The 19,441-nt window shown below is 44.1% G+C and overlaps 1 protein-coding gene across 1 annotated transcript; it reads left to right on the forward strand.

Annotated features, from left to right (window-relative positions):
* Positions 1-18,411, forward strand: abi3a (ABI family, member 3a). Its single transcript, XM_063904852.1, has 10 exons — positions 1-128; positions 163-181; positions 3,905-4,075; positions 7,183-7,368; positions 9,903-9,952; positions 10,122-10,169; positions 10,343-10,590; positions 10,776-10,907; positions 16,927-17,055; positions 17,562-18,411. The coding sequence occupies exons 1-10, from the start codon at positions 1-3 to the stop codon at positions 17,723-17,725; spliced, it is 1,275 nt and encodes a 424-aa protein (XP_063760922.1). The 3' UTR covers positions 17,726-18,411.
* Positions 18,412-19,441: the final 1,030 nt, after the last annotated feature.

Below are 19,441 nucleotides of genomic sequence, written 5' to 3' on the forward strand. Positions count from 1 at the left end.
ATGTCGTCTCTCAGCGATGAGGAGCAGAGCTGTAAGGACGAGGTGATGAAGATCCTGGAGGAAACACCGAGTGCCAGGAAAGCTCTGCTGGAGAACAACGACAACCTCCTGAGGGTGGCCGACTACTGCCTTACAACAACTACCTGCAGGTGTGTACTAATTCTACAACAACTACCTGCAGGTGTGTCTATACTACAACACTACCTGCAGGTGTGTACTAATACTACAACAACTCTGCAGGTGTGTACTAATACTACAACAACTACCTGCAGGTGTGTACTAATGCTAAACCTAACTACCTGCAGGTGGTGTACTAATACTACAACAGACTACCTGCAGGTGTTACTAATACTACAACAACTACCTGCAGGTGTGTACTAATACTACAGACAACTACCTGCAAGTGTGTGTACTAATACTACAAGCAACTACCTGCAAGTGTGTACTAATACTACAACAACTACCTGCAGTGTGTACTAATACTACAACAACTACCTGCAGGTGTGTACTAATACTACAACAACTACCTGCAGGTGTGTACTAATACTACAACAACTACCTGCAGGTGTGTACTAATACTACAACAACTACCTGCAGGTGTGTACTAATACTACAACAGCTACCTGCAGGTGTGTACTAAATACTACAACACTACCTGCAGGTGTGTACTAATACGACAACAACTACCTGCAGGTGTGTACTAATACTACAACAACTACCTGCAGTGTGTACTAATACTACAACAACTACCTGCAGGTGTGTACTAATACTACAACAACTACCTGCAGGTGTGTACTAATACTACAACAACTACCTGCAGGTGTGTACTAATACTACAACAACTACCTGCAGGTGTGTACTAATACTACAACAGCTACCTGCAGGTGTGTACTAATACTACAACAACTACCTGCAGGTGTGTACTAATACTACAACAACTACCTGCAGGTGTGTACTAATACTACAACAACTACCTGCAGGTGTGTACTAATACTACAACAGCTACCTGCAGGTGTGTACTAATACTACAACAACTACCTGCAGGTGTGTACTAATACTACAACAACTACCTGCAGGTGTGTACTAATACTACAACAACTACCTGCAAGTGTGTACTAATACTACAACAACTACCTGCAGGTGTGTACTAATACTACAACAACTACCTGCAGGTGTGTACTAATACTACAACAACTACCTGCAAGTGTGTACTAATACTACAACAACTACCTGCAGGTGTGTACTAATACTACAACAACTACCTGCAGGTGTGTACTAATACTACAACAGCTACCTGCAAGTGTGTACTAATACTATAACAACTACCTGCAGGTGTGTACTAATACTGCAACAAGTACCTGCAGGTGTGTACTAATACTACAACAACTACCCAACTACCTGCAGGTGTGTACTAATACTACAACAACTACCTGCAGGTGTGTACTAATACTACAACAACTACCTGCAGGTGTGTACTAATACTACAACAGCTACCTGCAGGTGTGTACTAATACTACAACAACTACCTGCAGGTGTGTACTAATACTACAACAGCTACCTGCAAGTGTGTACTAATACTATAACAACTACCTGCAGGTGTGTACTAATACTGCAACAAGTACCTGCAGGTGTGTACTAATACTACAACAACTACCTGCAGGTGTGTACTAATACTACAACAAGTACCTGCAGGTGTGTACTAATACTACAACAACTACCCAACTACCTGCAGGTGTGTACTAATACTACAACAACTACCTGCAAGTGTGTACTAATACTACAACAGCTACCTGCAGGTGTGTACTAATACTACAACAGCTACCTGCAGGTGTGTACTAATACTGCAACAGCTACCTGCAAGTGTGTACTAATACTACAACAGCTACCTGCAGGTGTGTACTAATACTACAACAACTACCTGCAGGTGTGTACTAATACTACAACAGCTACTTGAAAGTGTGTACTAATACTACAACAGCTACCTGCAGGTGTGTACTAATACTACAACAGCTACCTGCGGTGTGTACTAATACTACAACAGCTACCTGCAAGTGTGTACTAATACTACAACAGCTACCTGCAGGTGTGTACTAATACTACAACAGCTACCTGCAAGTGTGTACTAATACTACAACAACTACCTGCAGGTGTGTACTAATACTTCATCAACTACCTGCAAGTGTGTACTAATACTACAACAACTACCTGCAGATGTGTACTAATACTACAACTACCTGCAGGTGTGTACTAATACTACAACAGCTACCTGCAAGTGTGTACTAATACTATAACAACTACCTGCAGGTGTGTACTAATACTGCAACAAGCTACCTGCAGGTGTGTACTAATACTACAACAACTACCTGCAGGTGTGTACTAATACTACAACAACTACCCAACTACCTGCAGGTGTGTACTAATACTCAACAACTACCAGCAAGTGTGTACTAATACTACAACAACTACCTGCAAGGGTGTACTAATACTACAACAGCTACCTGCAGGTGTGTACTAATACTACAACAGCTACCTGCAGGTGTGTACTAATACTACAACAGCTACCTGCAAGTGTGTACTAATACTACAACAGCTACCTGCAGGTGTGTACTAATACTACAACAGCTACCTGCAAGTGTGTACTAATACTACAACAGCTACCTGCAGGTGTGTACTAATACTACAACAGCTACCTGCAGGTGTGTACTAATACTACAACAGCTACCTGCAGGTGTGTACTAATACTACAACACTACCTGCAGGTGTGGTACATACTACAACAACTACCTGCAGTGTGTACTAATACTACAACAAGCTACCTGCAGGTGTGTACTAATACTACAACAGCTACCTGCAGGTGTGTACTAATACTACAACAGCTACCTGCAGGTGTGTACTAATACTACAACAACTACCTGCAGGTGTGTACTAATACTACAACAGCTACCTGCCAGTGTGTACTATACTACAACAGCTACTGCAGGTGTGTACTAATACTACAACAGCTACCTGCAGGTGTGTACTAATACTACAACAACTACCTGCCGGTGTGTACTAATACTACAAACAGCTACCTGCAGGTGTGTACTAATACTACAACAGCTACCTGCAGGTGTGTACTAATACTACAACGCTACCTGCAGGTGTGTACTAATACTACAACAACTACCTGCAGGTGTGTACTAATACTACAAACAGCTACCTGCAGGTGTGTACTAATACTACAACAGCTAACCTGCAGGTGTGTACTAATACTACAAACAGCTATCTGCAGGTGTGTGTACTAATACTACAACAGCTAACTGCAGGTGTGTACTAATACACAACAGCTACCTGCCGGTGTGTACTATACTGACAACAACTACCTGCAGTGTGTACTAATACTACAACAGCTACCTGCAGGTGTGTACTAATACTACAACAGCTACCTGCAGGTGTGTACTAATACTACAACAGCTACCTGCAGAGTGTGTACTAATACTACAACAGCTACCTGCAGGTGTGTACTAATACTACAACAGCTACCTGCAAGTGTGTACTAATACTACAACAGCTACCTGCAGGTGTGTACTAATACTACAACAGCTACCTGCAGGTGTGTACTAATACTACAACAGCTACCTGCAGGTGTGTACTAATACTACAACAGCTTACCGGCAGTGGGTACTAATACTACGATACAACTACCGTGCAGGTGTGTACTAATACTACAACAGCTACCTGCAGGTGTGTACTAATACTAGCAACAGCTACCTGCAGGTGTGTACTAATACTACAAACAGCTACCTGACCTAATACTCAACAACTACCTGCAGGTGTGTACTAATACTACAGCAAGCTAAGCTAACAGTTTCCCCCTGTTTCGAGTTGTGGTGCTAAGCTAGGCTAACCCTGTCCCGATGTGTAGTCAGGTGACAACAGCATAAAGGCGCTGGAGGAAACAAAGAACTTCACCACCCAATCATTGGCGAGCGTGGCTTATCAGATCAGCTCATTGGCTGGCAGTGTGCTGAGTCTGCTGGACGCCCAGACCAATCAGCTGCGGCACATGGAGTCCTCCATCAACCTGATTGGTCAGGTGAGCCCCACCCCACCAATCACAATCCACCAATGTTTACATGTTAAATAGCTAATTAGCTGGGGATTAAAATACCCAGATGCATACTGGGAGGTGTAGGCTGTGGTGTGATCGGACTGATGATCACTACAGAATAAAAACTGAGAGAAATCATCTCAAGCGTTCGGTTCTGTTTCTATATGCTAATGAGGCTACACACACACTGTTACTGATCACTGCTGAGAATACAGATCACGTGTGGCCTGTGTGTGTGTGTGTGTGCTGCTCGCTCCGCCTGTTTCCCAGGGACCTGTGCGTGTGTGTGTGTGGGGGGGTGTTAATGTGTGTTAGCTACTGAGAATGTGTGTATGTGTGTGTGTGCGTGTGAGAGTGTGAGTGTGAGTGTGAGTGTGAGTGTGAGTGTGAGTGTGAGTGTGAGTGTGAGTGTGAGTGTGAGTGTGAGTGTGAGAGAGAGAGAGAGAGAGAGAGAGAGAGAGAGAGAGAGAGAGAGAGAGAGAGAGAGAGAGAGAGAGAGAGAGAGAAGAGAGAGAGAGAGAGAGAGAGAGAGAGAGAGAGAGAGTGAATGGAGCCTCTGTTTTCCGTCTGCTTTGTGTCTGTTGTGAATGAAAGTGTCTCTGTAGGTGTGCTTGCGTGCATGTGTTAGTGCATGTGTTAGTGCATGTGTTAGTGCATGTGTTAGTGCATGTGTTAGTGCATGTGTTAGTGCATGTTTGAATATTTTTTTTAATGTTCTTACTTCCTGTTTATCTCTGCTGTCAGCAGGCCACCACAATAAAAGTGTCATGGGTTATTCAGCTGCAGGATCAGTGAATGTGTCTCTACTTTAAAGAGTCCTCTCCTGCTGATGTTCAGGTGTATATCAGTATGTAGTGTCTCTACTTTAAAGAGTCCTCTCCTGCTGATGTTCAGGTGTATATCAGTATGTAGTGTCTCTTACTTTAAAGAGTCCTCTCCTGCTGATGTTCAGGTGTATATCAGTATGTAGGTCTCTACTTTAAAGAGTCCTCTCCTGCTGATGTTCAGGTGTATATCAGTAGTAGTGTCTCTACTTTAAAGAGTCCTCTCCTGCTGATGTTCAGGTGTATATCAGTATGTAGTGTCTCTACTTTAAAGAGTCCTCTCCTGCTGATGTTCAGGTGTATATCAGTATGTAGAGTCTCTACTTTAAAGAGTCCTCTCCTGCTGATGTTCAGGTGTATATCAGTATGTAGTGTCTCTACTTTAAAGAGTCCTCTCCTGCTGATGTTCAGGTGTATATCAGTATGTAGAGTCTCTACTTTAAAGAGTCCTCTCCTGCTGATGTTCAGGTGTATATCAGTATGTAGCGTCTCTACTTTAAAGAGTCCTCTCCTGCTGATGTTCAGGTGTATATCAGTCTCTACTTTAAAGAGTCCTCTCCTGCTGATATTCAGGTGTATATCAGTATGTAGCGTCTCTACTTTAAAGAGTCCTCTCCTGCTGATGTTCAGGTGTATATCAGTATGTAGTGTCTCTACTTTAAAGAGTCCTCTCCTGCTGATGTTCAGGTGTATATCAGTATGTAGTGTCTCTACTTTAAAGAGTCCTCTCCTGCTGATGTTCAGGTGTATATCAGTATGTAGAGTCTCTACTTTAAAGAGTCCTCTCCTGCTGATGTTCAGGTGTATATCAGTATGTAGTGTCTCTACTTTAAAGAGTCCTCTCCTGCTGATGTTCAGGTGTATATCAGTATGTAGAGTCTCTACTTTAAAGAGTCCTCTCCTGCTGATGTTCAGGTGTATATCAGTCTCTACTTTAAAGAGTCCTCTCCTGCTGATGTTCAGGTGTATATCAGTATGTAGTGTCTCTACTTTAAAGAGTCCTCTCCTGCTGATGTTCAGGTGTATATCAGTATGTAGAGTCTCTACTTTAAAGAGTCCTCTCCTGCTGATGTTCAGGTGTATATCAGTATGTAGCGTCTCTACTTTAAAGAGTCCTCTCCTGCTGATGTTCAGGTGTATATCAGTATGTAGCGTCTCTACTTTAAAGAGTCCTCTCCTGCTGATGTTCAGGTGTATATCAGTATGTAGCGTCTCTACTTTAAAGAGTCCTCTCCTGCTGATGTTCAGGTGTATATCAGTATGTAGAGTCTCTACTTTAAAGGGTCCTCTCCTGCTGATGTTCAGGTGTATATCAGTATGTAGCGTCTCTACTTTAAAGAGTCCTCTCCTGCTGATGTTCAGGTGTATATCAGTATGTAGCGTCTCTACTTTAAAGAGTCCTCTCCTGCTGATGTTCAGGTGTATATCAGTCTCTACTTTAAAGAGTCCTCTCCTGCTGATGTTCAGGTGTATATCAGTATGTAGTGTCTCTACTTTAAAGAGTCCTCTCCTGCTGATGTTCAGGTGTATATCAGTATGTAGAGTCTCTACTTTAAAGAGTCCTCTCCTGCTGATGTTCAGGTGTATATCAGTATGTAGAGTCTCTACTTTAAAGAGTCCTCTCCTGCTGATGTTCAGGTGTATATCAGTATGTAGTGTCTCTACTTTAAAGAGTCCTCTCCTGCTGATGTTCAGGTGTATATCAGTATGTAGTGTCTCTACTTTAAAGAGTCCTCTCCTGCTGATGTTCAGGTGTATATCAGTATGTAGAGTCTCTACTTTAAAGAGTCCTCTCCTGCTGATGTTCAGGTGTATATCAGTATGTAGTGTCTCTACTTTAAAGAGTCCTCTCCTGCTGATGTTCAGGTGTATATCAGTATGTAGTGTCTCTACTTTAAAGAGTCCTCTCCTGCTGATGTTCAGGTGTATATCAGTGAGTGTGTCTGGTATACACCTGAACATTAGCAGGAGAGAACTGTTTAAATAGAACTTAAGAACCAGATCTGAGTTCTTTTAGCCCTCTGCTTTTCGTCATGCAGCAGCTGAAATGGATGTGCTAATTTCAAGCTAAGCTAGCTGCTGTTCTGATTTTGTCTCCTATTTATCTGATTCAAGACTCAGAGCTTTACTCTCAGAAACAGCTGCAGTTTAGATGTGGAAGGAAAGTCTCCTCCTTGAGTGCATAGGAATTAGCTCAGGTGGTCCTGTTGGGTGAAATGTGATTGAAGTGTTGACAGGAAGCGCTGATGTTTCACTTCCTGTCACCAGACGGTGGAGATGCACAAAGAGAAAGTGTCTCGCAGAGAGATCGGCGTCTTCACGGCGGCAAGGAGAGTCCCGCGTAGCCACAAGATCCTGCCACCACTACTGGCTGCCGGCTCACAGCCACGCCCCCCCTACAGCCGCCGGCCAATCAGTTACCAGCAGCTGGACGGGCTGGGCCATGGCATGAAGGTCTCACACACACACACACACACACACACACACACACACACACACACACACACACACACACACACACACACACACACACACACACACACACACACACACAGTTGTTTAGAAGCAGTTTGATATGGGGTCAGATCAGTCTCATAATACACGAATGCACACAGAAGGACTCACACTTGTATTTTCAATGCTCACACACGTGTTCTGTTTCACATACATGTAAATAGAATCCAAATACAGAACAGAGTTTAACATGTGTATCTTTGATCCACACACATCTGTTTTCCGTGTCAAACCGCTGAACCTGATACACACACCGCCCTCTGTGCATGGATCGCTGTGCCTTCCTGTGTGTGGGTTGTTGAGACTCCCCTGACGCTCACCCGGTTCGTACTTGTAATGTTTTCCATCTACAGCCAATCAGATGTCTCCTCCATTCTAAGCCAATCACATGAGCGCGCCCCCACGAGGGTATGGTTTCTTGCGTTCATGACGTAGCGCTTCATATACGCATTCTGTGCTGTCGGGAGCTGACAGGTCAACTTCAACATGGCGACTAACACAAGTCTAGTGATAAGGGTCTCTGCGTCAGGCCTGGCGCCAGGATAAAATGACGGGTATTATTTTTATTGTTTTCTTCAGAAAATAAAGTAATTCAATGTACCCGTGCAAAAAGGCTGAACCATTAGAACATACGGTTTCAACATTTAAAACATCACAGAAAGCTAGAACAGCACCGGGCTAAATACAGTATCAAACAATCAACGTCAATGTAAATGTGACAAAGCGGGAGAAGGCAGAATTCCTACAGTTAAGTGGGACAGTGAAGTGCTCTCAGGTACCTGTGTGGGCGATCAAGAAGAGAGAGCGGGCGGCGTCTGCGCGTTTACCGAGCAGAAGAAGAGGAACAGAACGACACAAGTAAAAGAACAAGTACATATATATCCATTTGTCCTTCTACTTCGTAAGTTAACGACCGTTTCAAGAAAAATAATTGGGGGAAGTCATCATTTATAGTTATTTAATAATTAAGACATATTTTGTACTTTTTGATGGATCCAACTGAGGAGGCAAACAATTCAACTGAGGGGGCAAACAATTCAACTGAGGGGGCAAACAATTCAACTGAGGGGGCAAAGCCCCCCTTAGCCCCCTCGTGGCGCCGGTCTGCTCTGCGTGAATGATTCAGGGTGCTTTAGGTATGAATTGTTGTGACGTTAGTGATGTGTTACTGTTAGCATGGAAGTAATATGGGGGGAGAGTTAGCTCTATAATGCTAATAGACTTCCTAGGACCTTAACCGGTGAATCCTAATTAACGTCAGCTCTAAATGTTCCACTCCATCATTAAACACAATGGAATATCTTTTTGAATAATAATTTGGGCAGGACACTTTGGATTCATTCTTGTTAAGCTGTCCCTAAAAAAGAAAGAGAATGGAAGAAGTTAAAGACATGTATGGCTAAAGTTAGCTATTAAAGGCAATCATCCCAGGTAGTCTATTAGCATTATAGAGCTAACTCTCCACCCATATTGCTTCCATGCTAACAGTAACACATCACTAACGTCACAACAATTCATTCCTAAAGCATACGGAGTCGTTCACGCAGAGACCCTTATCACTAGACTTGTGTTAGTCGCCATGTTGAAGTTGACCTGTCAGCTCCCGACAGCACAGAATGCGTATATGAAGCGCTACGTCACGAACGCAAGAAACCATACCCTCGTGGGGGCGCGCTCATGTGATTGGCTTAGAATGGAGGAGACATCTGATTGGCTGTAGATGGAAAACATTACAAGTACGAACCGGGTGAGCGTCAGGGGAGTCTCAACAACCCACACACAGGAATGCACAGCGATCCATGCACAGAGGGCGGTGTGTGTATCAGGTTCAGCGGTTTGACACGGAAAACATGTATCTACATGTATGTGAAACGGAACACATTTGTGTGTGCATTGAAAATACAAGTGTGTGACTGCTTCTGTGCGTTTGTGTATTATGAGACTGATCTGACCCCATATTAAAGGTAATCAGTATGGTTGAGTCAGCAGTAATCTGAAGACTAAAGAAGAAGTCAGAGAAATAGAAGTGATGCTAACAGGAAGTGTCTACAGAGAGCCACAGGAAGTGATTCTGCAATACAACAGTTTCCCCTCCGCCTCCTTCCCCCCCTCCCCCTCCTCCTCCTCCTCTCATTCAGAGACATGAGAACTGTGAGATTTTAGAATAAACTGAATCATGTTTTACACTTTTTCAAAATGCTTCCACTAATAATGATGAATGTTGATTTCATTGTATTTTAAGTTTAGACTTGGATGAGGAACAACCACACACACACACACACACACACACACACACACACACACACACACACACACACACACACACACACACACACACACACACAGCCTTTGTTGAGCGTGGGAAAATGTTTAGACTCATTAGAGCTGAGAAGGTCTATTGATGCTCACACACACACACACATTCTCAGTAGCAAACACACATTAACACCCCCCCCCCCCACACACACACACAGGTCCCTGGGAAACAGGCGGAGCGAGCAGCGCTGAGCCGATCCTCCAGCAGGTCGGTCTGATTCTATTCATGACCACTTCCTGTTTCACTGCACACATCCTCACTGTGTGTGTGTGTGTGTGTGTGTGTGTGTGTGTGTGTGTGTGTGTGTGTGTGTGTGTGTGTGTGTGTGTGTGTGTGTGTGTGTGTGTGTGTGTGTGCGTGTGTGTGTGTGTTACAGGTCAAGCAAACCCCCGGTGCAGTGCCCTGTGGCGCCCCCTGTCAGTGGGTAATAACTGAGTCTGATATCTTTGGGGGTCTACGGGTGATTTTCACAATAACAGCCTCTGAACTGTTTCCTCTGATTAGAAAAGAACATTAATAATAAAAATAATATAAACAATAAATAATAATAAAAACAACAACAACAACAACAATGGTACATGTTCTGTAATCTCTCAGCTCTAGTTTTGGGAAGCCTGTAGCTCCGCCCACCCTCCCCACCCCCCCGAAGAATGACATCATCACCACGCTGATGGATGACGTCCTGCCTCCTTCTCCAGCAGCCAATCAAATGTCAGCTCAAGAAGATGTAGTCACTATTACCCCGCCCCCTCCTCCTCCTCCTCCTCCTTCTTCTCCCCCTCCTTCAGGAGATCTGACCAATCGCAGTGCTCCCCAGCCGGCCCCGCCCCTCTGTCTTGAGACAGGTAGGCTGAAACATTAAATCTGTTACCATGACGACCAGAGTTGATCCCCACAGTGACCTCATGTCAGCTGTTGATCTTGTCGCTCATTCAGCAGCACTGACACACTTCCTGTGGCTCAGTGGATAAATGTTGTTGTTCGGAGTTTCAATCCGTCTAATGTCTGACATCACATCCTGTGTCCTCAGTGGTGGAGGAGGGCCGCTTCCCCCCCCCTTCTCCCCCACCTCCTCCCTCTCATGACGACAGCTTCCCTCCACTGACCAATGATGTCTCAGAGCTGCCGTCCCTGCCCCCCCCACCCATCCAGGAACTAGACGGTACCTGTCTGTTGCTTTATTTTTCTGTGGTGTTGTTCCTCTCTTCTTCTGTGGTGTTGTTCCTCTCTTCTTCTGTGGTGTTGTTCCTCTCTTCTTCTGTGGTGTTGTTCCTCTCTTCTTCTGTGGTGTTGTTCCTCTCTTCTTCTGTGGTGGTATTCCTCTCTTCTTCTGTGGTGTTGTTCCTCTCAGTCTCTTCTTTTGTGGTGTTTTTCTTCAGTGACCCTCCCGCCCAGGAGGAGGCGCCCTGTCTCTCTGAGGGTCCGCTCTGGCCCCGCCTCCCGCTGCCGCTTCACGCAGTCTCTCTTCCTGCCTGCTGTCCAATCACGTAAGCCGACAGGCTTACATAAAAAGGGTTACACTAACCGCTGACAAAAACCATCTTCAGGAAGCTCTTGAGGAACTTCTGGGGTTCACGTAGACTCCTAAAGTACGTTGGGGGTACCGAGAGTCTTTGAGGGTGTTAGGGGTAAGAGAGTCTTTGAGGGTGTTAGGGGTACGGAGAGTCTTTGAGGATGTTAGGGGTACGAGAGTCTTTGAGGATGTTAGGGGTACGAGAGTCTTTGAGGGTGTTAGGGGTACGAGAGTCTTTGAGGGTGTTAGGGGTACGGAGAGTCTTTGAGGGTGTTAGGGGTACGGAGAGTCTTTGAGGATGTTAGGGGTACGGAGAGTCTTTGAGGATGTTAGGGGTACGGAGAGTCTTTGAGGGTGTTAGGGGTACAGAGAGTCTTTGAGGGTGTTAGGGGTACGGAGAGTCTTTGAGGGTGTTAGGGGTACAGAGAGTCTTTGAGGGTGTTAGGGGTACGGAGAGTCTTTGAGGGTGTTAGGGGTACGAGAGTCTTTGAGGATGTTAGGGGTACGGAGAGTCTGAGGATGTTAGGGGTACGAGAGTCTTTGAGGGTGTTAGGGGTACGAGATTCTTTGAGGATGTTAGGGGTACGGAGAGTCTTTGAGGGTGTTAGGGGTACGAGAGTCTTTGAGGGTGTTAGGGGTACGGAGAGTCTTTGAGGGTGTTAGGGGTAAGAGAGTCTTTGAGGGTGTTAGGGGTAAGAGAGTCTTTGAGGATGTTAGGGGTACGAGAGTCTTTGAGGATGTTAGGGGTACGAGAGTCTTTGAGGGTGTTAGGGGTACAGAGAGTCTTTGAGGGTGTTAGGGGTACGGAGAGTCTTTGAGGATGTTAGGGGTACAGAGAGTCTTTGAGGATGTTAGGGGTACAGAGAGTCTTTGAGGGTGTTAGGGGTACAGAGAGTCTTTGAGGATGTTAGGGGTACAGAGAGTCTTTGAGGGTGTTAGGGGTACAGAGAGTCTTTGAGGATGTTAGGGGTACAGAGAGTCTTTGAGGATGTTAGGGGTAAGAGAGTCTTTTAGGATGTTAGGGGTACAGAGAGTCTTTGAGGATGTTAGGGGTACGGAGAGTCTTTGAGGATGTTAGGGGTACAGAGAGTCTTTGAGGGTGTTAGGGGTAAGAGAGTCTTTTAGGATGTTAGGGGTACAGAGAGTCTTTTAGGATGTTAGGGGTACAGAGAGTCTTTGAGGATGTTAGGGGTACGGAGAGTCTTTGAGGATGTTAGGGGTACAGAGAGTCTTTGAGGGTGTTAGGGGTAAGAGAGTCTTTTAGGATGTTAGGGGTACGGAGAGTCTTTGAGGATGTTAGGGGTACGGAGAGTCTTTGAGGATGTTAGGGGTACGGAGAGTCTTTGAGGTGTTAGGGGTACAGAGAGTCTTTGAGGGTGTTAGGGGTACGGAGAGTCTTTGAGGTGTTAGGGGTACAGAGAGTCTTTGAGGGTGTTAGGGGTACGGAGAGTCTTTGAGGGTGTTAGGGGTACGAGAGTCTTTGAGGATGTTAGGGGTACGGAGAGTCTGAGGATGTTAGGGGTACGAGAGTCTTTGAGGGTGTTAGGGGTACGAGATTCTTTGAGGATGTTAGGGGTACGGAGAGTCTTTGAGGGTGTTAGGGGTACGAGAGTCTTTGAGGGTGTTAGGGGTACGGAGAGTCTTTGAGGGTGTTAGGGGTAAGAGAGTCTTTGAGGGTGTTAGGGGTAAGAGAGTCTTTGAGGATGTTAGGGGTACGAGAGTCTTTGAGGATGTTAGGGGTACGAGAGTCTTTGAGGGTGTTAGGGGTACAGAGAGTCTTTGAGGGTGTTAGGGGTACGGAGAGTCTTTGAGGATGTTAGGGGTACAGAGAGTCTTTGAGGATGTTAGGGGTACAGAGAGTCTTTGAGGGTGTTAGGGGTACAGAGAGTCTTTGAGGATGTTAGGGGTACAGAGAGTCTTTGAGGGTGTTAGGGGTACAGAGAGTCTTTGAGGATGTTAGGGGTACAGAGAGTCTTTGAGGATGTTAGGGGTAAGAGAGTCTTTTAGGATGTTAGGGGTACAGAGAGTCTTTGAGGATGTTAGGGGTACAGAGAGTCTTTGAGGGTGTTAGGGGTAAGAGAGTCTTTTAGGATGTTAGGGGTACAGAGAGTCTTTGAGGGTGTTAGGGGTACAGAGAGTCTTTGAGGGTGTTAGGGGTAAGAGAGTCTTTTAGGATGTTAGGGGTACAGAGAGTCTTTGAGGATGTTAGGGGTACGGAGAGTCTTTGAGGGTGTTAGGGGTACGGAGAGTCTTTGAGGACGTTAGGGGTACGAGAGTCTTTGAGGATGTTAGGGGTACGAGAGTCTTTGAGGATGTTAGGGGTACGGAGAGTCTTTGAGGATGTTAGGGGTACAGAGAGTCTTTGAGGGTGTTAGGGGTACGGAGAGTCTTTGAGGACGTTAGGGGTACGAGAGTCTTTGAGGATGTTAGGGGTACCGAGAGTCTTTGAGGATGTTAGGGGTACGGAGAGTCTTTGAGGATGTTAGGGGTACAGAGAGTCTTTGAGGATGTTAGGGGTACAGAGAGTCTTTGAGGATGTTAGGGGTACAGAGAGTCTTTGAGGATGTTAGGGGTACAGAGAGTCTTTGAGGGTGTTAGGGGTACAGAGAGTCTTTGAGGATGTTAGGGGTACAGAGAGTCTTTGAGGGTGTTAGGGTACGAGAGTCTTTGAGGGTGTTAGGGGTACGGAGAGTCTTTGAGGATGTTAGGGGTACGGAGAGTCTTTGAGGATGTTAGGGGTACAGAGAGTCTTTGAGGATGTTAGGGGTACAGAGAGTCTTTGAGGGTGTTAGGGGTACGGAGAGTCTTTGAGGATGTTAGGGGTACAGAGAGTCTTTGAGGATGTTAGGGGTACGAGAGTCTTTGAGGATGTTAGGGGTACGAGAGTCTTTGAGGATGTTAGGGGTACGGAGAGTCTTTGAGGATGTTAGGGGTACAGAGAGTCTTTGAGGGTGTTAGGGGTACAGAGAGTCTTTGAGGAGATTTCAGGGGTCCAAGAAAGGTTCAGGAGCGATTTAGGATCTCCAGAAGTCAGCGGGTAAGGTTTAGGAGTCACAGGGTAAGGGTCCTCGGGTTTAGGTGTCAGGAGGGAGCTGAGGAGTTCCGGACTCTCCGGGGTTTCTTAAACAGTTGTGGTTCACAGATTGCCTCTGTTGCAATTAATCAGCCTTTTCTTTTTAAACCTGGGACGGACCCCTTCTGTCATGATGATCCCTTCCCCCCCCCCCCCCTACCCTCCCCCCCACGCTCCCCCTCCAACCCCCCCCTCACCCTGCTGCAAACCCCCACTCCACTCACCTGCTTTCCTCTCGCCTTCAAAAGGGAAGAAAAAACCAAACCAACTTACTTTTTTAAAAACGGCAAAAACTCTTTTTAATAAAGGTTTCAAACACTTGTTAAAATAGGGAAAACAGAAACCGTTTGGAAAAACTTCACAACCGATTTTAAAGACCAAAAATACTTTCTTCTTTATTAAATTTTCTGACCAACATTACCTTTAGTAAATTAGGGTAAAAAACTCAAAAAAAAACAAAAACTAAAACTCAGAAAAAGGCAAATAAGTCTCGTTTAGTGTAAGATAGGGTCCGTACTCTTTCCCGTTATGTAGTAATTGTGCTGTACTACTAGTACTCTGTTAGTGTAGTATTAGTGCTGTACTACTAGTACTCTGTTAGTGTAGTATTAGTGCTGTGCTACTAGTACTCTGTAGTGTAGTATTAGTACTGTACTACTAGTACTCTGTTAGTGTAGTATTAGTGGCTGTACTACTAGTACTCTGTTAGTGTAGTATTAGTGCTGTACTACTAGTACTCTGTTAGTGTAGTATTAGTGCTGTACTACTAGTACTCTGTTAGTGTAGTATTAGTGCTGTACTACTAGTACTCTGTTAGTGTAGATTAGTGCTGTACTACTAGTACTCTGTTAGTGTAGTATTAGTGCTGTACTACTAGTACTCTGTTAGTGAGTATTAGTGCTGTACTACTAGTACTCTGTTAGTGTAGTATTAGTGCTGTACTACTAGTACTCTGTTAGTGTAGTATTAGTGCTGTACTACTAGTACTCTGTTAGTGTAGTATTAGTGCTGTGCTACTAGTACTCTGTTAGTGTAGTATTAGTGCTGTACTACTAGTACTCTGTTAGTGTAGTATTAGTGCTGTACTACTAGTACTCTGTTAGTGTAGTATTAGTGCTGTACTACTAGTACTCTGTTAGTGTAGTATTAGTGCTGTACTACTAGTACTCTGCTAGTGTAGTATTAGTGCTGTGCTACTAGTACTCTGTTAGTGTAGTATTAGTACTGTACTACTAGTACTCTGTTAGTGTAGTATTAGTGCTGTGCTACTAGTACTCTGTTAGTGTAGTATTAGTGCTGTACTACTAGTACTCTGTTAGTGTAGTATTAGTGCTGTGCTACTAGTACTCTGTTAGTGTAGTATTAGTGCTGTGCTACTAGTACTCTGTTAGTGTAGTATTAGTACTGTACTACTAGTACTCTGTTAGTGTAGTATTAGTGCTGTACTACTAGTACTCTGTTAGTGTAGTATTAGTGCTATACTACATGTACTCTGTTAGTGTAGTATTAGTGCTGTACTACTAGTACTCTGTTAGTGTAGTATTAGTGCTGTACTACTAGTACTCTGTTAGTGTAGTATTAGTACTGTGCTACTAGTACTCTGTTAGTGTAGTATTAGTGCTGTACTACTAGTACTCTGTTAGTGTAGTATTAGTGCTATACTACTAGTACTCTGTTAGTGTAGTATTAGTGCTGTGCTACTAGTACTCTGTTAGTGTAGTATTAGTGCTGTGCTACTAGTACTCTGTTAGTGTAGTATTAGTACTGTACTACTAGTACTCTGTTAGTGTAGTATTAGTGCTGTACTACTAGTACTCTGTTAGTGTAGTATTAGTGCTATACTACATGTACTCTGTTAGTGTAGTATTAGTGCTGTACTACTAGTACTCTGTTAGTGTAGTATTAGTGCTGTACTACTAGTACTCTGTTAGTGTAGTATTAGTACTGTGCTACTAGTACTCTGTTAGTGTAGTATTAGTGCTATACTACATGTACTCTGTTAGTGTAGTATTAGTGCTGTGCTACTAGTACTCTGTTAGTGTAGTATTAGTGCTGTACTACTAGTACTCTGTTAGTGTAGTATTAGTGCTGTACTACTAGTACTCTGTTAGTGTAGTATTAGTGCTGTACTACATGTACTCTGTTAGTGTAGTATTAGTGCTGTGCTACTAGTACTCTGTTAGTGTAGTATTAGTGCTGTACTACTAGTACTCTGTTAGTGTAGTATTAGTGCTGTACTACTAGTACTCTGTTAGTGTAGTATTAGTGCTGTACTACTAGTACTCTGTTAGTGTAGTATTAGTGCTGTGCTACTAGTACTCTGTTAGTGTAGTATTAGTGCTGTACTACTAGTACTCTGTTAGTGTAGTATTAGTACTGTAGGTATGCAGCATGTATTTGTTAGTGGTAGTATTATTCCTCTAAGTATTACTATGAACAGTAGCAATAGTACTTGTTGTTCTGTGTAATACCATGCCGTACTGTCACAGCGCTGTAAACCCTCGCCTCTGCTGCATCCTGTCAAAGCCCCGCCTCCTCACTCCTCACTCCTGATTGGCTGATCCCAGCTTTCACTTATGGGAAGTATGTTCTCAGATCTAGAGCTCCCGGCCATGCCCCCTCCTCTCTTATTGGACGATCTGGGTTTTTTTGATGACATCATGCCACCCCTCCCACCACCAGTGGACTACAACACAAATGCCCCCCTGATGTACCTAGAGAAAGGTACTAGTACTGCTAACTACTACTAATTAATAATACTATTACTACTACTCCTACTACTAATAACTAACTAATACTTTTACTAGCTAATACTAATAATACTAATACTACTACTAACTGCTACCACTAATGCTACTGATATTTGTAATTCTACTACTACACTACACAAAGGTCTGTGACGGTATATGAAAGGTATATCAATTTGTATAAATATATATACAGTTGTATAAAGGTAGAATATATTAAGTGTTGAGAAGAAATATAAAGGTGTATAAAGTTATACGAAGTTATGTGTGAATGTGTTTATAGAGGTTTTTAAGGGTACGTTAATTCATATACGGGTGTGTAAAGGTGTGTACTTGTATGTGTACATAGTTATTTAAAGGTCTACAGAGGTATATCAAAGTATATAAAGTTATAAAGTGTGTGTTAATGTGTGTATTGAGTCATATAAAGGCGTACAGGGGTGTGTATGGTGTGTGTGTAAGTGCAGTGCTCTGTGTGTCCAGTGGTGGCGCTGTACAGCTATGACGCCTCCAAACCCGACGACCTGTCACTCAGTGAGGGCGACATCATCTACCTGACACATCGCCATGACGACGGCTGGTGTGAGGGTTATCTCCACGGCAACAGTGGCTTCTTCCCCGAAAACTACGTCCAATCATGTGGATAGACTGAAGCCCCGCCCCCTGCCAGTGGCCATGGGCACCAATCAGTGTTGGCTAGTTAATGAATCCATGGGTTACTAACAACCAGCCTGAGTTTGATGTTCCTTCATATTTAATAATTCACCAGAAATTAGGATTGATAATTAAAATAGTTTGAACTGAAAATGCTTTTGGTTTCAGTTTCTGGAATATACATTTGGCTGCACATAATGTAAATAACACAAATCCTAATTACACTTTTCTGATCGAGTTAACTCTTGAGAAACGCATTTCTTTGCATAAAATATCTGATTATTTTCAAATCAATTTAAATTCACAACTGAAAAACTGTTAGAGAAGACTGGAATTAGAAAAGTGAAAATCAGGAAAGGAAACCTGAATTATAAATGTATATTCTCATTAATTAAATCACAATGTGCAGATTTAATACTTTTAATTTATGAATAAAAACACATTTATGGAGACTTTAGGAATTAATTATCCCTAAAATAAATATTTTAAATATATTTCTCTGTTAGCACATCGACTGATGTTTTTAATATTCAATATTATATTTAGACTGAAATGTATTTTAGAGTTTCTATTTAAAGTGTCTCTGCGCCCCCTGCAGGCCACCAACTCAAACTACCCCTGTTTAACAATCTGTTTCTGGAACTGTTGCTTATCATTAAACATGTGATGTATTATTTTACATGATGCCTGTTTGTTCACTGATTCACACCCACACCCACACCCAGCCGCTCCATGAAGCCAACGCCAACCGCAGCAGAGGGAGATCTGAGCCTGAGATCCGAGAGCGAGAAGAGAAGAAGACATACTTTATTAATCCCTTACTCTGTTGTGTTGACACACATTAAACACACAGAGGAAATACATGCACACACAACCACCTGCAGAGGAGAGGCAGCCAGGTACCCGGCGCCAAGGGAGCAGATAGAGGTTAGGTGCCTTGCTCGGCAGTGACCTAGGAGGAGAACTGGCACCTCTCCAGCTACCAGCTCACTCCATATTTTTTTTGGTCCGATCGGGACGTGAACCGGCGACCCTTCGGTCGCAAGACCAAGTCCCTACTGACTGAGCCACTGCCGAGGGAATATCAGCTGATCAGGACAGATGTGGTACCTTAGTATAATATCTACCCCCCCCCCCTCAGGACAGATGTGGTACCTTAGTATAATATCTACCCCCCCCCCCTCAGGACAGATGTGGTACCTTAGTATAATATCTGATCTGCCCCCCCCCTCAGGACAGATGTGGTACCTTAGTATAATATCTGCCCCCCCCCCCTCAGGACAGATGTGGTACCTTAGTATAATATCTACCCCCCCCCCTCAGGACAGATGTGGTACCTTAGTATAATATCTGATCTGCCCCCCCCCCTCAGGACAGATGTGGTACCTTAGTATAATATCTACCCCCCCCCCCCTCAGGACAGATGTGGTACCTTAGTATAATATCTGCCCCCCCCCCTCAGGACAGATGTGGTACCTTAGTATAATATCTGCCCCCCCCCCCAGGACAGATGTGGTACCGTGGTACCTTAGTATAATATCTGCCCCCCCCCCCCCCCCCCACAGGACAGATGTGGTACCTTAGTATAATATCTGCCCCCCCCCCACAGGACAGATGTGATACCTTAGTATAATATCTGCCCCCCCCCACAGGACAGATGTGGTACCTTAGTATAATATCTGATCTGCCCCCCCCCCACAGGACAGATG

This window comes from Eleginops maclovinus, chromosome 16 (genome assembly GCF_036324505.1).
Source record: "Eleginops maclovinus isolate JMC-PN-2008 ecotype Puerto Natales chromosome 16, JC_Emac_rtc_rv5, whole genome shotgun sequence".
Taxonomy (NCBI): Eukaryota; Metazoa; Chordata; class Actinopteri; order Perciformes; family Eleginopidae; genus Eleginops; species Eleginops maclovinus.